This window comes from Arvicanthis niloticus, chromosome 2 (genome assembly GCF_011762505.2).
Source record: "Arvicanthis niloticus isolate mArvNil1 chromosome 2, mArvNil1.pat.X, whole genome shotgun sequence".
Taxonomy (NCBI): Eukaryota; Metazoa; Chordata; class Mammalia; order Rodentia; family Muridae; genus Arvicanthis; species Arvicanthis niloticus.
The window spans coordinates 96,699,552-96,721,865 of record NC_047659.1 but is presented as its reverse complement, the minus strand read 5'-3'; the positions used below and the strand labels follow the sequence as shown (position 1 = coordinate 96,721,865).

Below are 22,314 nucleotides of genomic sequence, written 5' to 3'. Positions count from 1 at the left end.
ACCTGCCTCTGCCTCCTTAGTCCTGGGATTAAAGGTGTGCACCACTATGTCCAGCTCAAAATGTCTAAGTTTTTAGATATGTAGATTTTTAATATTTTCTCCTTGATTCATATGGAATATGAAGTCTGATTATACCATTTTAGAGATGGAGTAAGTTTGATTTTTTTTTTAAACACATGTTTTAAAACTCATGTTTTTATTTACTCATGTTCTGGAACTATTTTGCTTTTATATAATGTTCTCATGATACTGTATTTTTGATGTGTCTTCTTACAGCATGTCACATACTAGAGTGTCGCAGTGGAATGGCCCAAGATGTCATAAGTACCATAGGGCAGGCCTTTGAACTCCGGTTCAAACAGTACTTGAAAAATCCTTCCTTGAACACTTGGGAAAGGTCAGTCAAGAGTTCCATAATTATTTAATTTTCTGTCTTTCTGAACACTTAAAGCATTACTATAATGACAGGATGTGTAACACAGGCCTTGCTCCCAGCACCTGGGAGCCAGAGGCAGGTAGATCTCTGAGTCCAAGGCCAGCCTGGTCTACACCGAAAGTTCCAGGTCAGTCAAGGATACTTGGTGAAACCCTGTGTAAAAACAAAATGCCAAAAATGGTTTTTTGAAGTTCACTAATGAGATGAATATTTGTTTTTCTAAGTAACAGTTTCAGGAATAAAACCAAAAACAAGGGAGAGGCCTACTTTTCTTCCACTCATGTTTATCCAGACACTCTTCTGACACTAGCTGTGGGAAGGAATCAGCCCCGTTTCTCCAGTGTTACACAGAACTATGAATCACATAGAGTTATGAAATAATAAATGTTAACAAGTTTCTCAGGTTTGCTTTAATTCTGAATCTCATGCATATTAGTAAAAACCAAGCCAAAATGGAAGCATAAAACAGTAAGAATTGATGATCTCTGCAGGAATCCGTTAACTGCTGGTAGACCTTGTAAGTGGCTGCAGCCTTTGGAGTGGAGCAGATGTGACCCAAAAAGCTGATGTTTCTTCTGTCTGAGGTCATGGAAGCCGATGCTTTCAGGCCACTAACTGCCACCGAGTTCATGCTCAAGAAATGAAATCCTTGGGTATTTTTAAGTGTACCTGTCCCCAAATTATCATCTTGTTTATCAGTGAGCACTCGGTTGGGAGATTCCTCTTTATGAGGTAGGTCAACAAGGAAAAGGGGGTACAGAAGCCTTGGTGACAGCTTTTTCTCAGGATCATGCACAGTCATGTGGGTTGATACAGTTAGCTCATTTCAGAAAGACTTAATTTGGTTTGAGAAAGATGGCTCAGTGGGCAAAAGTGTTCAGCACTCAAGCCTGATGACCTGAGTACTGATCCCAGGAAGCCAAGTAAAAGCATGGTGTGGTGCCCTGCGTCTGTTACCCCAGAACTCCCGCGGTGAGATGGGAGGAAGGGACAGGAGCTAGCCTGGAGTCCACAGTGAAGCAGCAGAAGTAAGAGCTGCATCCTCTAAACAAGAAGGAGGGCAAGAACTGGCTCCCCAAAGTTGTCCTCTGACCTCCATATGTGTGTCATGGTGACATGGTGTCATGCACACGCGCACGTGCGTGCACACACACACACACACACACACACACACACACACACACACATATGAATGCCTCCTCTCAATCGCACTCCCTCCCTGTATGCCACATGCATACAAAATCATAAAGAGATTTGGTTTGACTTATTCTGTTATAAGAAACTTTTGTTAAGCTGGATAGTGGTGGCACACGCCTTTAATCCCAACACTTGGGAGGCAGAGGCAGTCGGATTTCTGAGTTAGAGGCCAGCCTGGTCTACCAAGTGAGTTCCAGGACAGCCAAGGCTATACAGAGAAACCCTGTCTCAAAAAAAAAAAAGAAAGAAACTTTTGTTAATTCCAACAATTTGGAAGAAAAGCCAGTTTGCTGCTTTTTTACCCTGTTTCAAATTTTAAAACAATTGCATGTTTACAGAGTTCCCCCACTTGCCACATGTGACTCTAATAGTTCTTTATGAATACCACACTTGTCTAGATTTGTGCAGACAAGATAGCTGGCCACAGCTCTACGTTTTAAATGGATTTCTCATCTTAGTTAAGTAAACTGAGCCAGACTCTCTACCCAAAGGACAATTTCTAAATTTCCTTTGACCAAAACATTTTCAAACAATGCAATTGAAGTGAGCTAGAGGTGATGGAGAAGGCTTTCCACCTTTATGATGTTGAGGTAAAACAGCCTTTCATTTAGGTGAGCCACTGTTTACTGTCATTATTACTACCACTACCTGGAGAGAAATGCCAAGGCCTCACCCTTGACAGTCTTCGCTGGCTTTGTCCATTGGTATTATCCACAGACTTCGAAACACCTCCGTACGGCGGTACAGATGTTTGACATGGTTTAAGCACAGCTGTAAACTTAAAACACAACTGCAGTTTTTCAGGATGATTTGCTTGGCTCTGACTTTTTTGTATCCCCTACAGCCTTTGAATTCCCACACAGCCTCCCGGGGCTTCTTTTTTCACCTCACAGGGAGGAGGTACTTGTTGATGGTACCTCTGAAGACAGAGACCATGACTATTACAACTCCATCCCAGGGAAGCAGCCACCTGAAGGTGGCATTTCAGATGTGCGGCTCCAGGTTCAAGCTACAGAGCAAATGGCTTACTGCCCTATCCGGTGTGAAAAGTTGTGTTATTTGGTAAGCACTGTTTATTGCTACTGGTGCCAGAGGTCTGATTCTGTTCTTACCACTAGAACCCTCGATTTGAGGATTTTCAAATGTGAAAGTACCATCTTTTTCAAAAGTGGAGTAGTCAATCACAGTAGTCTACACTGGATCATTTTTATTCCCAGTACCCTATCCACAGCTTCCGAGATGACAACATATCCGTCTTCACTGGGAAAAGAAAAACCACCCAATGCACTGCTGTCATATTTCCCTTCCTAGCTTGCCCAGTCTTCCTGGGCTCTCGCTTCTTCCTGAGTCACTGTGTCTGAGTATAATCCTCCCCTGTGCTCTGATCCTCCTTGTTCTGTCCAGAATCACCCCATTGGTTCTTTCTTTTCTGCCCATGGATAAGCTTTGGCTGCTGCAACCCACCAACACCACCTCACCTTTTTCCATCCCCACTTCTAAGGACTGCTGTCTTCATCCTGGCTCTCACACGCACACTTTGAGACCTTAACTCTGCTTGGCAGCCCGATGTAAATGACTTTTATGTAGGCCACTAGGGACTTCCTTGCTAAATGGATTCTCCCTTTAGTAATCTTCCTCCATCTTTAGAGCTGGCACCCATTGGATGAGTCCTCTTCTGTTGGCTTCCAGTCATTATTTCATCTTGGTGCTCACTTCCTGAACCTTTCACTTCTGCCCCAGGTCCCTCTATCTCAACATTTATACTATGGTTGAAGGCATCCTACAGTGAACACTCACATGTAGAATCCCACAGTGGGCACTAGCATGTATAGCATTTGACTCATTACATTTGCTCTATCATATGGGATGTCATTATCCATCTCAAACTTTTTTTTGCATATTTGTGTATGGTTTGTGTGTGTGTGTGTGTGTGTGTGTGTGTGTGTGTGTGTGTGATCATTTGTGTATAAGGAGGTCAGAGGTTGATGTCCATCATTTTTCTCTGTATTTACTTAGGCAGGTCCTTTTGCCTTTTCACCTAGTCAAGCACCCAGCTTGCTCGAGGGATTCTCTCTTGCTGCTCACTGTGTTATGGGATTGTTGGGAGCTGTCTAGCATTTATAGCGGTGCTAAGAATCTGAACCACAGTCCTCAGGCTTGTCTGGAAAGCTTTCTATCTGCCGAGACACAGTCCTACCTATTTCTGATTCTTTGAAAAGTGAGTTGAGTCTTTCCTTTTCTCTCATATTTTCTTCAATTTCCTCCTGGAGACCCCAGCCCTATCCTGCCCTGGTGTAAGCACTTTCAGTGGCTCATCTTGAGCTTAGGTCTTGCCTCTAGCCTGAGGACACATTGGTCCTCTAGATTTTCTGCTTCAACCCTTCCATGTCTCCTAAGCTCTAATACCAAATTGCATTGCATTGAGTCTCACTGTGTAGCCCTGGCTTGGACTCCCCGAGATCCACCTTTCTCTGCCTCGTGAGCGCAGGATCAAGGGCATGTTACCATGCCCTGCTCCATTCCCCTACCTACTTAGTCATGTGCATCCTGCTACTCACCTCTTTCACTCACTTTGCCTTTTCTTACATTTTGGAGCCCATGACAACCTGTGCTCAATATCTAGCCTTCTACCATGTGAGTATCTTTTTTTATCCACTCAGATTTTACTCAACCTTATCAAGTTCTGGTTCTACTTGTGTAAGTGATTCTGAAAGCTACTTACCTGGTACTGATTTCAGGCTCTCAAGCCATCTTACATACTATTGTCAGATAAAGCTATTCATTTATTTTAATTTTTAAAGATTGTGTGTGTGTGTGTGTGTGTGTGTGTTGTACTCATCCACGTGTGAGGGCATGTGCATGTTGCAGTGTGTATGTAGAGGTCAAAGGACAATCTGAAGGTGAGTCCTTGCTTAAGCAGGTCTCTCTCCCCCCTCCCTCTCTCTTTCCCTCTGTCTCTCTCTCTCTCTCTCTCTCTCTCTCTCTCTCTCTCTCTCTCCCTCCTTCCCTCCCTTCTTTTCTCCCTCCCCCCTTCCCCCCTCTTTCTCTCTCTGGCTAGCCGTTCTGGGAGCTTCTGGGGATCTACTCACCCCTGCCTCCCATTTCACCCCTGTATACACTGGGATTCCAGAGTCCTACTGTATAGGGCTTTGCCTGGACTCTGAGGATCCAAACTCCAGCCTTCGCACTTGCTTTACACATTGATCCATCATCTCTCCAGGCCCAGATGAGTCTTTCTTCTCCAAAACATCAGCACATCTTCACTCTATTGCTGGAGAAAATGTGTGCAAAGGTGGAAATGACTGAAGCCCTCTAATTGGCTGAGGTTTTCAAGAATAACAAACAAGTCTAGCAAAACCTCAGCAGAACAGGGTTCTAGTTTGCCATCCCAAAGCAGGTAGCTCTTGGGATAGCTCAGTCTGTAACATGCAGGTAGCTCTTGGGATAGCTCAGTCTGTAACATGCAGGTAGCTCTTGGGATAGCTCAGTCTGTAACATGCAGGTAGCGCTTGGGATAGCTCAGTCTGTAACGAATTTGCTGTGCAACCTTGAGGATCTGAGCTTAATCCCCTGGACCCACATTAAAAGCACAGTCAGGTGAGGTGGTGTGGGCTTATCTTCCTGGTGCTGCAGAAGGGGTAAGAGACAGCTAGCTAGGGCTCCCTGGTTAGCCAGCCTGGTCTATCTCAGAGAGCCCCTGGTTTCCCCTGCTCAGCAAGCCTGGCCTGTCTCAGAGAGCCCTTGGTTTCAGTAAGTGATTGAGATTTCAAAATACCAAGCCGATGACCTCTTAAGAACAACACCCAGTATTAAACTCTGGCTTACACACTTATATGAACACACACAGACTCATAAACACATTCACAAACATACACACAAACTAGTTAGACATCACTTTCTAGCTGAGACTGTGAATGCTGGAATGTGACTTCTGCGACAGAAGGGACTCTCAAGACACAGGATGTGGGCGGTCCTTTCAACATCCCCAACCTTCAGATCCACTTTTATAACTAACTCTGAAAGGGTGGCCATCGAGTAACTATTCTCTCCCACACAGATTCTGTTTCCAACCTCTCAGACATTCCTGTGTCAGAAAGTGGAGTTGCCTGCTCTATTTTCCTGAAAGCTATCTTTTTCTTTATGAACGTGTCCTCTTGATAAACATCCTGCAATCTGTCGTTTGTACAGCCTGGAAACTCCACGTGTAGCGGTGTATATAAGAACTGTATGGGGCGGAGCAGACCAATAGGTAGGTACAATGCTTCCCCGGCTGCCACCCCAACTCCTTCTAAGCCATATGACTCTGTAGGCCCCTGCTCTTGAAGGGCAGACATGGGACTAAATGTGCAGCCATTGTGCTGCATGCTTCCCAGGGAAGCCAGAGTGCTATCATGTATTGTTCAACAGCCACACACTTCTCCCTTGCGCTCATGTGATCTCCAAGGTGGCGGTTGTACCTCTGGGGTTCTGTATTGATTTGACATCATGAAAACTCTCACAGAAGTGGGATCTCTGGAAGTCCCTTTCCAAAGACGAGGCAATGAATTAGTAAGGAAATCAGTGCTGATTCTACTCTGGCTAAGATATAACCTGTATGGCAAAGGAAACAGGAGAGATAACTGACTGCACCAATGACTCCTGTCATCCACCTTGCCTGGGAGCTCTGTGCTCATCCCTGTGTGTGCTCACGCCGTGGGACAGATGAACGCAAGGCCTCGACTGTCATGTTGACATAGAAATATGTCTGTTATGCTACCAGCTAGTGGCTTCACTCTTCCTACCTGTCAGGACTATTTATTCATTTAGGAAGGTAAGTCTTGAAGAGTTAGGTGGGGGAAGGAATTAGATAACCACTTTGAGGGACTCAGCGGCCCCTCCTTTGTCATCTTTTATATCTATTCCTGCCATTGTAGCCCTTTTATTTTTATATACCAGGGACACAGGAAGGTCCTCTGCTTGTAGTTTATCTCTGGTTTACCCCATTATACACTCTGCATGAAAAGATCTGTGAGTGAGGACAGCATTTTAACTTTCCAAAAGCATAGAAAGTTTCTTTTGATAGACATTAAAATTCCACAGTAGCACCTGCCTCAAATCCCAGCACTCCAGAGACAGAGAGCTTTGAGTTCAAGACCAGCCTGGACTAGTAGTGAGTTTTGAGCCAGCCAGGGCTACATAGTGAAACTGTCTCAAAAAAAAATTTTTTTTTATTGACATTCTTTACAGTCAATTAAAATTCTAAGTTAATTAATTAAGTTAATTAAGTTAATTACTTCTCAGTCTTTTTGGCTGAGACTAAGTGTAAAATTCTAAACTAATTCTTAGTTATATGGCTGAAAACGAAATTAATGCTAAGTCTTGGGACTGAGACTCCTTCTTGTTCCTCCTCCTGGGAATTTCCAGCATTCCGGATGTATCTGGTATGAGTTTGTCCTGTTCAAACCTCTCTGCAATATTGGCAGCGCATTCTTCCGTGCAGATGCTGAGTTGTTCCGTCTCTCACACAGCCTGCATTTATTCAACAGTTCCCTCAGTGACATCTATTGAGACCTCACACAGCATTCAGTATAAAAGCACATGTCCACCTGCATTTCAGAGCAGGCTAATGTTGGGCATGGATAGAGGTCTCGTGGATTAGGTCATTACTGATTCTCAGCTCATGACGTGACTTAGGGAAGTATTGGCCAGGCTGCAACTGCCTTGCAATGATCTATTAGTCACTTTTTCTTTGTGAAAGTGTAAAGCAGGTTTCCTAGCCCATAATGCCATTTGACTAAGCAAGCAGTCACATGTGACAAAATGCACAGATACAATGCCCTGGCCACCCTTTCCTCTGGAGAGACTGGACTCTCCCATGGGATTTTCTACATGCAAAGTGTTCACACTGGGTGAGATGACAGCAGCAGGTGACAAACAGAAGCACAGGGAACAAGGAACAGGTGCCAAGAGTGGAATCTTCCCATCGGGCTTCTCTCTCACCATCATACAAGAGCTGGTGTGAGCTTGACTTAGCAATAGAAGAAGAAATGTTGTTTTACAGTAAGGCAGTCAAGAGCCACGGCTTTGGGTACAACTTCATGATGATCCCGGAGCACGTACAGCTGAAGTTTATAAATGTGCTCATTTTAACAGACTCATTAAAAAAAAAAATTCATCTTGGCAGCCTCAGGACACAGCCATTTGGAAGATGTGGAGTCCTTCGTGCTATCAGATCGTGAAAGATTGTGCTAATACCCATGCATCCAATAACAGTCATGTGCCAGACATATGATGCTTTGCAGCTGTGAGCAAGGCAGATGTTACTCCTGCTTTTGTGGAATGTGCAGCCTAGATGTAGTACAGACCTTAAGCAAGTGAGAAGGATGGGAGGATTAATGGCTCCCACGGAATGGCCTTCAAAGCACGAGTACACGCCTCTGGGAAGGCAGAGAGCCCTCTAGCCTTGAGGAAAGAGATTTGAATTGATGCTTGAGGTTTAAGTGGCAATCACACTGCAGAAGGCCAATGCAACCTCCAACAGAGACTGTGGAAGTAGAGCCGGGTTGACAGAGAAGGGCTCTCGGTTCTGCAGAGAAGTAACTGGAAGGTTTTTAAATCTCTGAGAAATGTGATTGGGTTTTCAGTTTTAAAAGAGTATTTGGCCAGTGTGTGTAGATGGGGTGGGAGAGAACAGGCTGAGAGGAGAGGAGGGAACTAAGGTGAAGGGAGAGGCCACTTCACCAGGTACAGTTAAGCATCAGTGAGCAGTGCAAGGCCGAGCTTGCAAGAAGAGGAGAAAAGAGCCAGACTTTCTATGTTTAGCTTGTCAGGTTTCTCTAGAGTCACAGAACTCATGGAATGAGGGAAAATATAAGGGGAATTATTGGAATGATTTACAGTCTGAAGTCCAACTAACCCAACAATGGGCAGCAGTGAGCGGGAAGTCCAAGAATCTAGCAGATGCTCAGTCCCATGATGCTAGGTGTTTCAGCTGGTCTTCTGAACAAGCTGGAATCCTGAAGTAGTAGGTTCCAGCAGATATGCTGGCAAGAAGAGCAAACACACAAAGAAGAATGAACCTTTCCTCTTCCCATTGTCCTTAGGGTCTATAGGCCTCCAGCAGATGCTATGGCCTGTATTAAAGGCATACATCACCACACCTGGACCTAAGCTGGTCTTTACTTGTAGCTTGCTCTGTCCCAGGCTGGCCTTAAACTCAGAGATCTGCTTGCCTCTGTCTCTTGGGATTAAAGGTGTGTACCACCTTGGCTGGGCCTAAGCTTTTCATAGCCACTATGTCTCAAGATCCAGATCAAAATCGTGTGTCATCCCATGTCAAGATCTGGGTCAAAAGTCTGTGTCTTCCAGCTTCAAGATCTGGATCACAGGTGTGCCCTCCATTTCTGAATTGTCGTTCATTCCAGATGTAGTCAAGTTGACAGCCAGGGGTAGCTGCCACAGACCTGTACGCCTTTCATTCATTCATTTACTTCTAAGTTAATTTAGTGCAAAGGAAGTAAGACTTGGTATTAAGTAACAGGTTTTTAAAAGGGGGGTTAGTGATAGAATTCATATTCAGTATTGTAAATTTCCTTTCCTCCTGGACTATCTATCACCCTGAGCTGGCACTGTTTGCACCACAGGTTCTTGCTTTCACTGGCCATTTCTTTTAGGTCTTCCTGCACACCTCTCCTGTCAGTTCTTGTCAGTGGCACAGCTGACAAACGGAATACTGCAGAGACGGGAGGGAAGCCAGAGAGAGGGTGGTTTTTCCTCAAAGACCTAAGTATCCGTGTTCAGTCCTTGTTTGGGGTGGGTATGTGTGACACACAGCTTCCTGTTGCTTTTCAACTCAGCCATGATTTACATGGCAAAAATATAACGGCCTGCTCACTGCTAACCACTCCAGGTATTCCCCACGAGAGAGTGATGCAGAGTGATGCTTCATCACTGAGGCACTTCTGGCGAGTGGATCTCTTTGATGACCCCTGCTATGTCAATACACAGGCTCTTCAGAGTATACGCAACTATACTGGAAATCAAAGTTCAACTCTGCCACAAGGGAGCCCATGGCACCTTGAAAGTAAGTGCCTTCCCACTACCTGTATTCATTTCCTGGTTTTGTGGCAACAAGCCACTACCAATCACTGTGCATGTTGTGTCTGAGAACGGCTTCCGATTCTCCCAGTGATGAAGACCTAGTGACCAAGCCAAGGTGTTGGCAGCACTGACTCCTCTCAATGCCCTGAGCAATCTGCCTAGTGCCCTGTCCTCATTTCTGTGGCTAATTGGTGACTGTCAACAATGCTTAGCTTATAGGCACCCCAGGTAGCTGTATTGGTCTCACACTCTGTACCTCCTGCGGCTGGACAAGTCACTGCATTTTGAGTGGGATGAGGTAGTTGTGCAAGATCCTTAATTTGATTACATCTAAGAGGCCCTTTTACCAAATTAAACAGGTGACCAAGGCTTCAACATGTCTTTTGGAGGACCACTATGGACAGACACCGTCTACCAGTTAAAAAACTATTCCTTGGCTTCTTCATCTTTGGGGAGTTACAATGATTTATTTATTTACTTCTTTCTTTCTTTCTTTCTTTCTTTCTTTCTTTCTTTCTTTCTTTCTTTCTCTCTCTCTCTCTTTCTCTCTCTCTCTCTCTCTCTCTCTCTCTCTCTCTTTCTTTCTTTCTAACTTGTTGTTTTATTTGGAGGGTATTACATTTATTTGTTTGTGTGTGTGTGTTCATACACGTGAGCATTCAGGACAAACTGCAGGAGTGGGCTGTCTCTATCCACCCTATGCATCTGGCTGTTACACTTGAGTGCGAGGCGTGCAAGCATGCGTGCCTGTACCTGTTAGTCTCTCAACCTGTTAACTGTTAGTGAATAATGAGTCAGATCTTTGGGGACGTGTTATGTATTTTAATGATTTCGCACATCGTTTTAAAATAACTCTTCCAACACTGAATTTGCCTCCATTGCTTCTGAGTCTCTGATGTGTGGTTTTGATCAAGGAAGGGCTCTCAAAGCCATCTGCTAAGCCTGAATTTGTTTCTTTGCAAGAGGAACAATGGCTATTATGTCTGTTCTGTTCAGTGGCATTGCTCACAGTAGTAATCACGTCAGCCCCTCTGAGAGTGTATCCTGAAATGAGGTGCTCTGCGACCACACACTTCAACTGTGGGGCAAATACAACCAAGTGAGCAAGCCTGGTTTGGTGAACTTGCTTGGGGGTGGTAGATATATAAGTAGAAACAAATCAAAGAATCTAAATAAGACCAGAGTCTAAAATCATTTGAAAAATAAACCATGTTTTTTACAAGATAGTGTGCTCAGAGGTTGGTGTGGTACCAGCCTTGACTTGCTCCAGAGCTGGGGAAGCTGCCCCTGAGGAGGCCTGGTTGCTGCCCAGGAGGCTTCTGCAGAGCTGCCAAAAGTGAGCATCTCAGGTAGGGCAGCTGTGAGGGCAAATGTTTCAAAGAGGATTTTGTTGGGTCTGGCCTTCAGCAGAACCTTAACTCCCTAGATGAAGTGAGCCCTCACAATCAGCCGTGCGACAAAAGTGAGTAGTCTTGACTCTTGGTAGAAAAGTAAGATTACTTGTCACTCTCACTCCAACCAGGCTTGCTCTCTGGAAGTACACACCAAGGTGGAGGTCGGCACATCAGGTCTCCATGGACTCTTCTACCATCTAGATGCACAGGAAAGAGTATGCCTGGGCGAAGCTGGCAGTGGAACACACTTCAGGCCTGTGAGAGCTTTGGCCAGCTCCTCAGAGAGCCTGTGTATTCTGCCAGCATTACCCTATACAGGGCCCAAGAATCTGTCTGAATGTGGGCTATTCAAGGGAGGGCAAGCTGTTGGAGGCTAGGCCTTGGTATGGTAGGCCATCTAGAAGCTGACCGCTGGGCCAGGGTGGAGCTGTGAAGGGAGAGGCAGTTGGTTCTTCCTTGAAGGAAGTGCACCTCTGTCCATCACAGAGGACATTTTGTGAGATGGTGCCGGGATATTCATTTCACATTGTTAAAGTAAGTTCCCGAGGCTGTCCAGAGGGAAATGTCCTGTGTGGATAAGGCAATATTTTTTGTAGAGATGAGATGGCTTCCAAAGTAACTTAGTAGTCCTAGCCGTCTGCTACAGAGAATAATAGAAAGTGGCAATGTTAATCCGTAGCAAAGTGAATCCCTGCTCAGAGCTCAGACAAGACTGCCTTGTTCCAACCAAAATGCTTCTGTCTTTACTCTTCCCCTTCTTCCTGCGTTGATGTCAGTACCTTTCCTAAGGCTTTCCCAACCTTTGTTTCCTGTTGGGATTCAACGTGCACAGCCTCCTGGGCTTTCTGGAACCTCCTTGAGTTTAACGTCTGCTTGCCATTCCTCCACCCAAAAATCAAATCCCAGTCCAAATGCATTTATTATTTTTATTTTATTTTATTTTTATTTTTCATGTGCAATGGTGTTTTGCCTGCATGGATGTCTGTATGAGGGTGTTGGAGCCTCTGGAACTGGAGTCACAGAAAGTTGTGAGCTGCCATATGTGTGCTGGGAATTGAACCTGGGACCTCTGGAAGATCGGCCAATGCTCTTAACCACTGAGGCATCTCTCCAGCATCCCCCACCCCACACACATACACACAATGCATTTTTCAAATGTTGGTTTAAGAAAATCTTATGAGACAGAGCAATGGTCATTTTTACACACACACACACACACACACACACACACACACACACACACACACTACCTTAAATAGATCTTCAGCCTCTCCTTTGTAATTGTTCCTCCTGTTTCCCTCTTCCTTAAAGATCCTTTTAGCCTCTTTTATTCAGGCTTTGCTTCCTTTATCCAGATAACCTTACTGATCCACTCAGGAAAAAGACAGACATGCACACTCAAGGGCAGAGTTGTGACCAGCAGGGATCCTTGGTCCATCCCATCACACTGCAAACATGAGGTATTCTGAGGAAGCCTTATTGTTTTTACTGACAGTGGTAGAGGGGTTCTCTAGCTCTGCTTCCATAACCAAGAAAGCTCCCAGATACCGAAGCGTCAGATAGACTGGCTTAGTTATGTCTACGTACTTATTCAAACACTGGTGGCACAGGACTGAGACTAGGCAGAATTGTTACACGTGACACCTGTCTTCTCTGTCCGGTTCCACGTGTCTGCATGGGTCCTCACCTGTACTCAGCCAGTGAGAGGAAAGGCGGGAGTGGTGCGTTAACATTCCTTTAACAGGTGTCTCCCGGAGTGGCAGAGTATCATTTCTTTTCACTAGAAGACATCAATTGTTTATTCACTTGCAACTGCAGATCCCAGACACGTGGCCACCTCTCTGTAAGAGAAGCAGGAAGTTACTGTATCTGTGTACCTAGAGAAAGTTTAGGGGTTCTGTCTTGGCCCAGGTCTCTGTTGTGTTCCTTATAACTCTCTAACATCTAAGTGGTGCCTGATACAATATGACACACAGCATCCAATGGCTGCACTCATCACCTGCTAAACTGCCCTCCCTCTCTGCACTAAAACCAGATGGTGGCATAGAATACTAGGAATGCAACTGTGCTGAAAACTCACATTCACAAAGGGGCGTCAGTCACCGGACTGCTATTGGGCAGGAACTCTGAAGACTTTCTGAGCCACAGACGACATCGCTTGCTTCAACCCTGACTAGGATTTGTGAGCTGACCCTTGTCCATTGCCATCTGTGGGTTTTGCTGTGCCTCGAGCTTTGCTGTGTCTCTGGGCATCATTCTCTGCATGTTTGCCTAGGCCAGACACTGAGGGAGCGCCTCTCTGGAGTCTTCCCTCCAGACACTGAGGGAGTGCCTCTCTGGAGTCGAGTCTTCCCTCTTTTCAGCCTGTTTCACATTGATATGTGCATGAGAGTTTGAAATTTGTTTCAGGAGCCAAAATATATAACAAACAGGGATGCAAATTCCTTGGCAGTGCGATTTCTCCAATAGCGTGGTACAGAATAGCCTTTACTGTTGTTTTATTGTCCTGTGGCTCCCTGGTAACATATCCTCTTGGGCTGTTTTTTATTATTCAAGTATGCCTTTGTTAGGTTTATTGATTTTATTGATTTTTCTAAAGCATTTAGGTTTTTATTTTTTTCCTATGTGATTAATCTCTCTTTTTTATTTCTACCATGTTTCTAGCATACATCCTTTTAATTAGTTTTTCTTTTTGTCTGGCTTATGCTGCATTTTCTTTTATGGGCTGTATAATTATTACCCCGTGGCCCTTTTATTTCGTATGAGATACTGAATCTAGCTTAATTCTGTGTGGATCAACATTTTAACACTGCTGACTGAGTGCTATCTTTCCCCCTAATACCACTCTGATACACTAAGGCCATGCACGTGCAGCTATTTCTGGGCTCCTCACTACACTTTCTCTACTGGGCCAGTTCTCTGTTCTATGCTACCATACTTATTACCAAATACTAAACTGACATAGCTTTGTAACTTTCTTAACAGGCACATAATCTTCCACTACATTACAAATAATTTTTCTCTTGGTCTCCTCCTCCTCTTTCTCCCCCTTCTCTTCCTCTATGATCTCACTAAGTAGACCAGGCTGGCCTTAAACTCAGAGATCTATCTGCCTCTGCCTCCTGAGTGCTGGGACTGAAGGCTTGTGCAGAAGCCATGCCTGACCTCAGGTCTCTATTTTAACCTCTCATCTACACTTAACATTTTTTTCTTTTTTCTTTTTTCTTTTTTCTTTTTTCTTTTTTTCTTTTTTTTTGTCAGAATTTCCTAACAACAATTTCAGGTACTTTATGGAGATGTTCTTGTACTTTCAATAATACAAGTAAATTGCTATTGTTTAATCTTCTATTGGTTCTCAGTGTTTTCAGGTTTCACAATGGAGACATAGCTTTCTCAGCAGGACTTAGCTGTGCTTCTCATATTAGTGCCCACAGCGCTTTGGTTGTGATTTGGAGACATTCATGGAGCCACAAAGGCTATATCGGTCTTTTAATGGGTGACGGCAACAGTCTACCTCCTGTTGACTTTCATGCTTTAAGCATTCAAACCAAGTGTAGTGGCACTTACCTATGGTCCCAACACTTGGGAGGCTGAGCCAGGGGGAATCACAGGAATTTAAGACCTAACTGGGCTACATAGAGAATTTGGGGATAACCTGGTCTACATAGTCAAGTTGTCTCACAGAGTGAAGAGCAATCAGCCAACCTCATGTCCTTTTGTGGTACGTTTAGTGCCCCCCAAATTTTTCACATTTTGTGCTATTTTGTAGTAGTTTCACTGTTTAAAATAGTCCCTGAGAGTTGATTCTAAAAGGCTGTGTCTTATTTGTAAGTGAAAGAAAACTGTGAAGTTTCTTCACAAGAAAAGACAGGCTTTTTAAAACATTGATCAAGTATGAATTATAGTGCTATTGGCTGTGATTTCAGTGTTAACAAAATATGCTACACCCCATATCTGTAGTCCAAAGCACACAAAATAAGGCTGCTTGTTAACTGAAGAGAGTGCTGTAGCCCGAGGCTTGTTGGAAAGGCGACCGTGTTTCCTGTAGAAGTGATTTGTTTTAACTAATGCAGCATCTTCAGCAACTTTCTGAAGCACAATGCCTCCAAATAGCCAGAACTGAGCCTCCTCTCCGTCTCCTGCAACAGGACACGAGTCATGTGCTGAGGGGAATAGGTTGAGCTTGACAATCTCCTCAGTTTGCTGCTTCCTGTATCCTTATAAATGCATGCCCTGACGTTTGCATGCATTTTATTCTGCAGAGCATTTCCAAAACTCAAACGTTATACAGATGCTCACAGAATACAAATAACAATGAATGGGTTAACTGGGAAATTAAATCCTTCCGGACCCTAACACTATACCCAGCACTGTAGATGTTAACACTTTTCTGCGATTCCTATCTAAATGCTGGTGAATCACTGAGTATCTACTACTTATCCCTCTGCCCATCTCTACCTCATTAAGAAATGGGTACTCCCCTGCCCCTGCACACCCACCTTCTGTCTTAAAGATGGGCCTATGGTGAGCACACAAGCTCTGCTGTTAGCGTCAGTTATCACTGAGGAGCAGGGGACAGAGTAATGTGCTGAAGTATTGAGCAGCCAGAGTGGGTGATGAGACCAGAGTTGACTTTTTGTTTCCCAAATTAACATATATAACCTTCGAAGTTAAGATGAGTTGGAAAGCCTATCACATTTTTTCTTCTAACAGAGTTCGTTGCTAAGGAAACAGTTGAAATTGCTCAGCACACTGTGTCTTGTCCTTGTCTGAATCTGGGAAGCTACGCTGGAAACACTGTCTGCATCCCAAGGCTGGCCCATGAGCTGTTGACTCTTCAAGATGATATAATGTCTGTTTTTCTTTGTTTGGTCCTTGTCCGCAAGCTGTCCATAATTTTAGGACAAACCAAAAGTGCACACCACACTAAACTTTCTGCATCCTCATGATTCATGCCCACATGCATTGTCTCACACTTGTGCAGAGTCTGTCCCTGACATGGTGCATGCCCACGTGCATTGCCTCACACTCGTGCAGAGTCTGTCCCTGACATGGTGCATGCCCACGTGCATTGCCACACACTCGTGCTGAATCTGTCGCTGACATGGTGCATGCCCATGTACATTGCCTCACACTCGTGCAGAATCTGTCGCTGACATGGTGCATGCCCATGTGCATTGCCTCACACTCGTGCAGAGCCTGTCCCTGACACAAACGCACACGGGACTGCTCATTAGCAGTCTTCCACTGTGTCCAAGAACAGGCAGCACCAAGGCCAACTGCAAGTCTTAGTCAATATCTGGACAAGTTTCCTCAGGCCTTTTCTGGCAACAATAGGAAGAGAGATGATGATTTGTGGAGAAACATTCTTTCCAGTCATTAGCTTTAGATTTTTTTTTTTACAAGATGTGTTTGTGGTGCTAGCTCTGTCATCTGACATTCTTATGTCAGATAGGCGTTCTTAAGTAGGGCAGTGTTCCAGCAGACTGACATGGGACTTGGACTATCCGTAGGGTACTGAAGGCTGCCTACACGATGACCTCGCAGCATGGTGGAATACACGTCGCACAATTTGAGTTTAGTGCATCTCTGCTGGTGAGACCTTCCATGAGGGCTGTAATCTCTCTGCTAGCTAATGGATGAAGCGTGCACACGATCGTCTGCACTTCAAAACCAATGCTGCTTCCTATGGTGGTTTTTGTCTTTTCTTTCTTTTCTTTTTGTTAACTTACCATTAAATATATGAGTTAAAACAAAATTCAATCATAAACTTGATAGAATGAACTATTTTTGGTGGATTTAAAAAACGGTTTATTTTAACTTTGTGTGAGTGTTTTGCCTGTATGTAGGCACACCACATTCATGTAGTGCTCATGGTGGCCAGAAGAGGGAGCCAGACCCTTTGGAACGGGAGCTACAGGAAGTTACAGGCCACTTTGTGGCTCAGACACTGAACCCAGGGTCCTCAGCAAGAGCAGCAAGTGCTCTTCACCTCCGCACTATTTTTCTTTTTATCCTTCCTTTTCTCCCTCTCTCCTTCCTTCCTTTCTTTTCTTCTTTTCCTTCTTTCTTCTTCTCATTTGTTCTTCTGCTTTGAGGAAACATCTCGTTGAGTTGTATAGTATTTCCTCAAATTTGTTATGTAGCCCAAGTTAGACTTAACACTCCCAAGCAATCCTCCTGCTTCAGCCTCCTAAGTGCCGGGTTACAGTGTAGTATGTCCAGGGGATGCCAGGCATCTCCTGGCAGCATTGCTACCCCCTATGGACCTTTGTGGGCAGCTAGACAATTTGAAAAATAGAATTTTTTAACATCCATTGCCAGGGCCTTGGAGTTTGTTGATTAAACAGTCCAAGCTTTGGAGTCAGCTGGTCCTTGTTTCAAATCTCAGCTCTACAACACCAACAGTGTGGCTTTAAATACGTAGGTTAGCCTTTCTTGAAATTTAATTTGGGGACCTGTTTAATTTTTTAAATAAAATTTCATGAATTATCTGAAGCCATCAACAAGTGTCTGTTATAATAAATTGCCTGGTAACCTTTCCTAGTGACAGAAGATGATGTTCAAATTCACCTCTCGGTTAGAGCCTGCCAGGACATTAGGTCCCCAGAGTTGTTTAAATGGCGTCTTGAACACAGAAGGAAGAATGGACAGACTGACAAGGTGATAACTCTGTGAAATCTCGTGTTTTGACTCCAGAGGCACCAGAAACCGTGCAGCCAGGAGCCACGGCCAAGCCTGGGAGCTCGTACGCTTTGCCACACATTGAACAACAACTGTGGAATGAGGAATGCTTCCATGGCAAGCTGAGCAGGGGGGCAGCGGAGAAACTTTTGGTGAAGGATGGGGACTTTTTGGTTCGAGAGAGTGTAACATCTCCTGGCCAGTTTGTACTGAGTGGACTGCAAGGTGGCCAGGCCAAGCATCTTCTCTTGGTGGATCCTGAAGGCAAGGTATGACTGAGTTCTCATTGTGCTCCACACTTTGCATCCACAGGCAGTGTTTGGGAGAGGTCAAGGCTGTGTTAACATCTTGAACCATATGGCCAGTACGAGTGGTGTGGTTAGCACTGGAAGCCGCCCTGGAGCACCATGTGGAGGGCAGCCCCTTTCTGTCCATCCCACGTCAGTTCAGCAGGACAAACCTGCAGACTTAAAAAATAGTGGACCCTTGCAGGTGAATAAGACCGCAGCCAAGTTACAGCAAAGCAGAGTTAACCGATGTAAAGCAAAGAACATGAATTGTGGTGTGTGATACTAAGAATTGCAGCTTTGCTAAGGGTTAAGAAAACTGACAAACTTTTTATTTTTCCAAAGAACCTACCAAATAGAGTTTTCTGTGCATTCTCTTCAGTTTCAACTTAGAATACTTTAAAACTTCTGGTATAATGACGTCTGGTGCATTTGTCCAAAGTGGCTGGTTTTGGTCTTCATGCTAGAAAGGCTATCCTGACAGCTATCTGCAGGATTGATTAGAGGGCACAGTGGAGGGTGGAGGGCAGGCAGAGACAATAACTGTGTGCCTCAGGGTGGGAATTGGGATATCCTGGACCAGGGTGTTGGCTGGAGAAACATGGAGGGAGAGGAGACAGCTGGAATTAAAAGCACAGCAAGATTGGTCAGCCACACTAACCAGTTAAGGTTCGAAGGCCTTAGGGAAAACACTAAAGCCACGTCTCCTTTTCCTTGTCTTGTGTGCTTACTAAACTAAGGACACTTTCTTTCATAGCTCTAGCATAATAATCAAAACCAGAAAACTCAATTATAGGTCTTATCATCTAATTAATAGTCCATGTTCATATTCTGCCAGTTAGTCCAATATGGCCAATCCAATATGCAGACAGAGCTCCAACTCCCTGCAGGAAGGTAGCAGAACTATTAAGTAGGTGCGTTGCTAGTTGCAGGCCTTTGCTCTCCTGGCAGGTTGCACTGTCCTCTCCACAGGAGCCCGTGGAGACAGTAAAGCATGCAGGGCAGATGCATGGTAATGCCAGGAAGAAGTGCTGCAAATTCACTTCTGTCAGCAAGCAGGCAGCAAATACCTGAAACAGCTATTTATGAATCAGCTACTGTTAAAGAAGCTTGCAGGAAGACGACCTGAAGGCCTCTCAGGAGGCCTTCTTGGAGGAGACAGGATTTGTGCTGATGTCCTGAGGAGAGGTAGAACTTCTCTGAGGGTCTGCTTTGGGAAGAGAGGGGCTAACATGGGAGTACTCAACTCTATGGAAGATAATTGTAATCCTGGGACTGTGCCTGAACACACATCAGCTAGATATTTATAGAAGTGTCGACGTGACAGAACTCATCAAGAGCAGCACTGTAGAGAGGCTGACTGTAGATCTGATTGAATGACCAGGCTTGCCACTGTCTGAACTTGTAAGAAGACTGCTGCAAAGGGAAATGGGCAAGGTAAACTGGTGTATTGAGGAAAACAGAATTGAAAAGCACCTGTCCTTCATTCAGCAAAATAACTTCTTTAGGGATACTACCCCGCAATTGCTTACATCTTTCAGAACTGCTATTATTCAACCTAAATATATGTGTGCTTCTGTTTCCAGGTGAGGACTAAGGACCATGTGTTTGATAATGTTGGCCACCTTATCAAATACCATATGGATAATAGTTTGCCAATCATCTCTTCTGGAAGTGAAGTAAGCCTTAAACAACCAATAAAAAAATACAATAACACAGGACTTTTGCACTCCAAGAAATGACGACTCCAGGCACCGTGTCAGCGCTATCAGAAGCATTTCCTTTTTGGGTCAGGAACAGTGACCACTCAACCCTTTTCTCCACATAAAGTAGAACACAAACTGTAAAACATGTCTTTCTTAGACCACCATGGACCAAGTCTTTTATAAAACAGAGAAGTAATAAAATATCTCCTGAATATGGAAATCAGAGAATAATTTGGGTCCATTTGAAAAGGCGTTATCCATATGCACAGAGGTCACTTTTTAAAGGTCACATTGCATTGATGAAAAGCTAAAAGCACAACTACAATTTCATATGCTAAAGACAACTTGAACTGCCCAGGCAGTGGTACGTGCCTTTACCTTCATAATCCGGGGACATTTTCCTATGGGGGAGATTAGTTCCAAGTGTCTTCATGTTCTATAGCTACAGAACCAGTTGCCAAAAAAGTTCTTCCTTGCTAAAAACAGCAAGAAGAAGCATTTTGACTAATAGTGTTGACTTTATTACATTTTGTTTAGTGACACTTTTTGCTGCCATGTTAAATATGACACCGACATCAAATTCAGACTGTGTCTGTGCTTGTGGAATGAAAGCAAACACTGCTGATGGTTTCCTAATTCTGTCTCATTTGCTGATTAAAAGGTTGGGGCCCAAATTCACTGGCCAGTGTTCCTCAGTCCTTGCTATCTGAACTGTTCGTATGTAGCATGGGACAGACACATTCAGGAAGCCAAATCTCTTGGTTATTTCTGATTTGAAGTGTATAGATAAAAGAGACAGAAAAAAAAAAAAGCCAGTGTTCTTCATGCTCAGCCCATACTGGTGCCATTATTGAGAGTACAGAGGTAATTTAAGGCATACAAAAATTTCTTTAGATTGGCTGCCACTGTATCCTGGTGTCACCTTGGTATGTGTCCTGTTACCCTCTCTACGTGCGATCAGACAAACTGCAGAAGGGTTTGGAAAGTTCTGCCACACAACGGACAATGGTTCAACCAGTGCTGAGATTAAGAATTCTCAGAGAAGTCCTAGCTCAGACTATTCACCACTGTGAGTCTTGGCAGGTCTATAAACCTGTCTGGATTCCAGGTTTTTTTTTTGTTTGTTTTGTTTTTTGTTTTTTGTTTTTTTTTGTCTATAAGATGAGGGAGCTTGAAGTGCACTCAGAGGTCCGTTGCTATCCTAACATGATAGCTTTTTTTTTTCTTTGTTAGAAGTTAACACTGATAATCAGACTGTGTAGTTGGGGGTAAGCATTTAGGACTTTCCCTTTATCCTGTGTCTATACTCTACAGATAAAGGGTTTAGCCAAAGTACACTCACATAGTCTGACCCCAAGTGTTTCAGCATAAAGCAAGTAATGTTGGTACAGGAGATCTGGTTGTTTTAGTAATAGCAGAAATGCTTCAGTCAGCAGTCAGTCCTTGCTTGTACATATAAAGATACTGGAGGGGGGAGAGAGAGAGAGAAAGAGAGAGAGAGAGAGAGAGAGAGAGAGAGAGAGAGAGAGAGATCCTGAGCTTTCTGGATGGTTATCTCAACACCACTTCATTTTGGCTAAGTAGAGACAACTTAACCTTTGTGATTATGATGCATTTGGTAAGTTCTAAGTATAGTTTGGGATAGTTCTTTTGTGTAGAAATCATCGGAAATCAAGTACATTGAAGTCTGGCATTTTTACATAACAGCTCACTATTTTATTTCTGTCACCACTGACTTTATAGGTAGGTTTGCTTCCTTTTCACAGCTAGAAAATAATGTATATTTCATTGATTTTTCTCCATATATCTTAGGTCTTAATCATTTGTCTTCGTAAAAGGGATCAGCATAGTGATAGGAACTTGTAGGCAACCTGCAGCAGAGACAGGGCGGATCTATGCCTCCTTTCAGCTGAGGAACACAGACTAGGTGGCCAGTGGGAGTTCCAGAAGCAGGGGGCATTGATAGTGTGAGCACACACACACACACACACACACACACACACACACACACACACACACGCAGTCAACAGTGGACTGGTGCTGTTGTAACCAGGGGAGCAGATGCCACACTTTCAGATGCTATAGACACTATTCACCAACCCTAAAAGATGTAAGAACTGTCTGCATGCAGTTTTAATCTCATATTCTCAACCTCTATTTTAAAATGGTGGTTCATTTGCCTATAAATATCTGTAAATGAGTTTTCTTTTAAAAAGAATAAATGATCACTGCTTTATGACAATTGACAATGTTTGGTGTTTGGGACTTGGAAATTTTATCAGGTGTGTAGTGGATCTGTGTCTCTGCAGGAAACAGATGGCTCACTCAAACTGGGTAATTTGAGGAGAGATTAATAAAGGGGATTTAAGTGATGGGCAAAGTAAAGAGAAACCACAAGCAGAGCGCAGTGGTCGAGGGCCCAGGAAAAGGGAGCGGGTGAGAACAGCTTTTGAGTCTGGAGGAGGACTGCATGTCTACATGGAGGAGCTGCAGACAGTGCTGAGGTCACAGCTGACCGATGACGCAAAAGG

At 44.1% G+C, this 22,314-nt stretch overlaps 1 protein-coding gene across 1 annotated transcript in view; it reads left to right on the top strand.

Annotated features, from left to right (window-relative positions):
- The window catches only part of Shc4 (SHC adaptor protein 4), a 91,812-nt gene extending 69,787 nt beyond the window's left edge, over positions 1-22,025 (top strand). The window contains exons 7-12 of the mRNA XM_034496148.2: positions 277-397; positions 2,527-2,695; positions 5,822-5,882; positions 9,522-9,695; positions 17,806-18,059; positions 19,664-22,025. Of these exons, the coding sequence (XP_034352039.1) occupies positions 277-397; positions 2,527-2,695; positions 5,822-5,882; positions 9,522-9,695; positions 17,806-18,059; positions 19,664-19,819 (935 nt within the window). The 3' untranslated portion in view covers positions 19,820-22,025. The remainder of the gene's footprint in view (positions 1-276; positions 398-2,526; positions 2,696-5,821; positions 5,883-9,521; positions 9,696-17,805; positions 18,060-19,663) is intronic.
- The last annotated feature ends 289 nt before the right edge of the window (positions 22,026-22,314 follow it).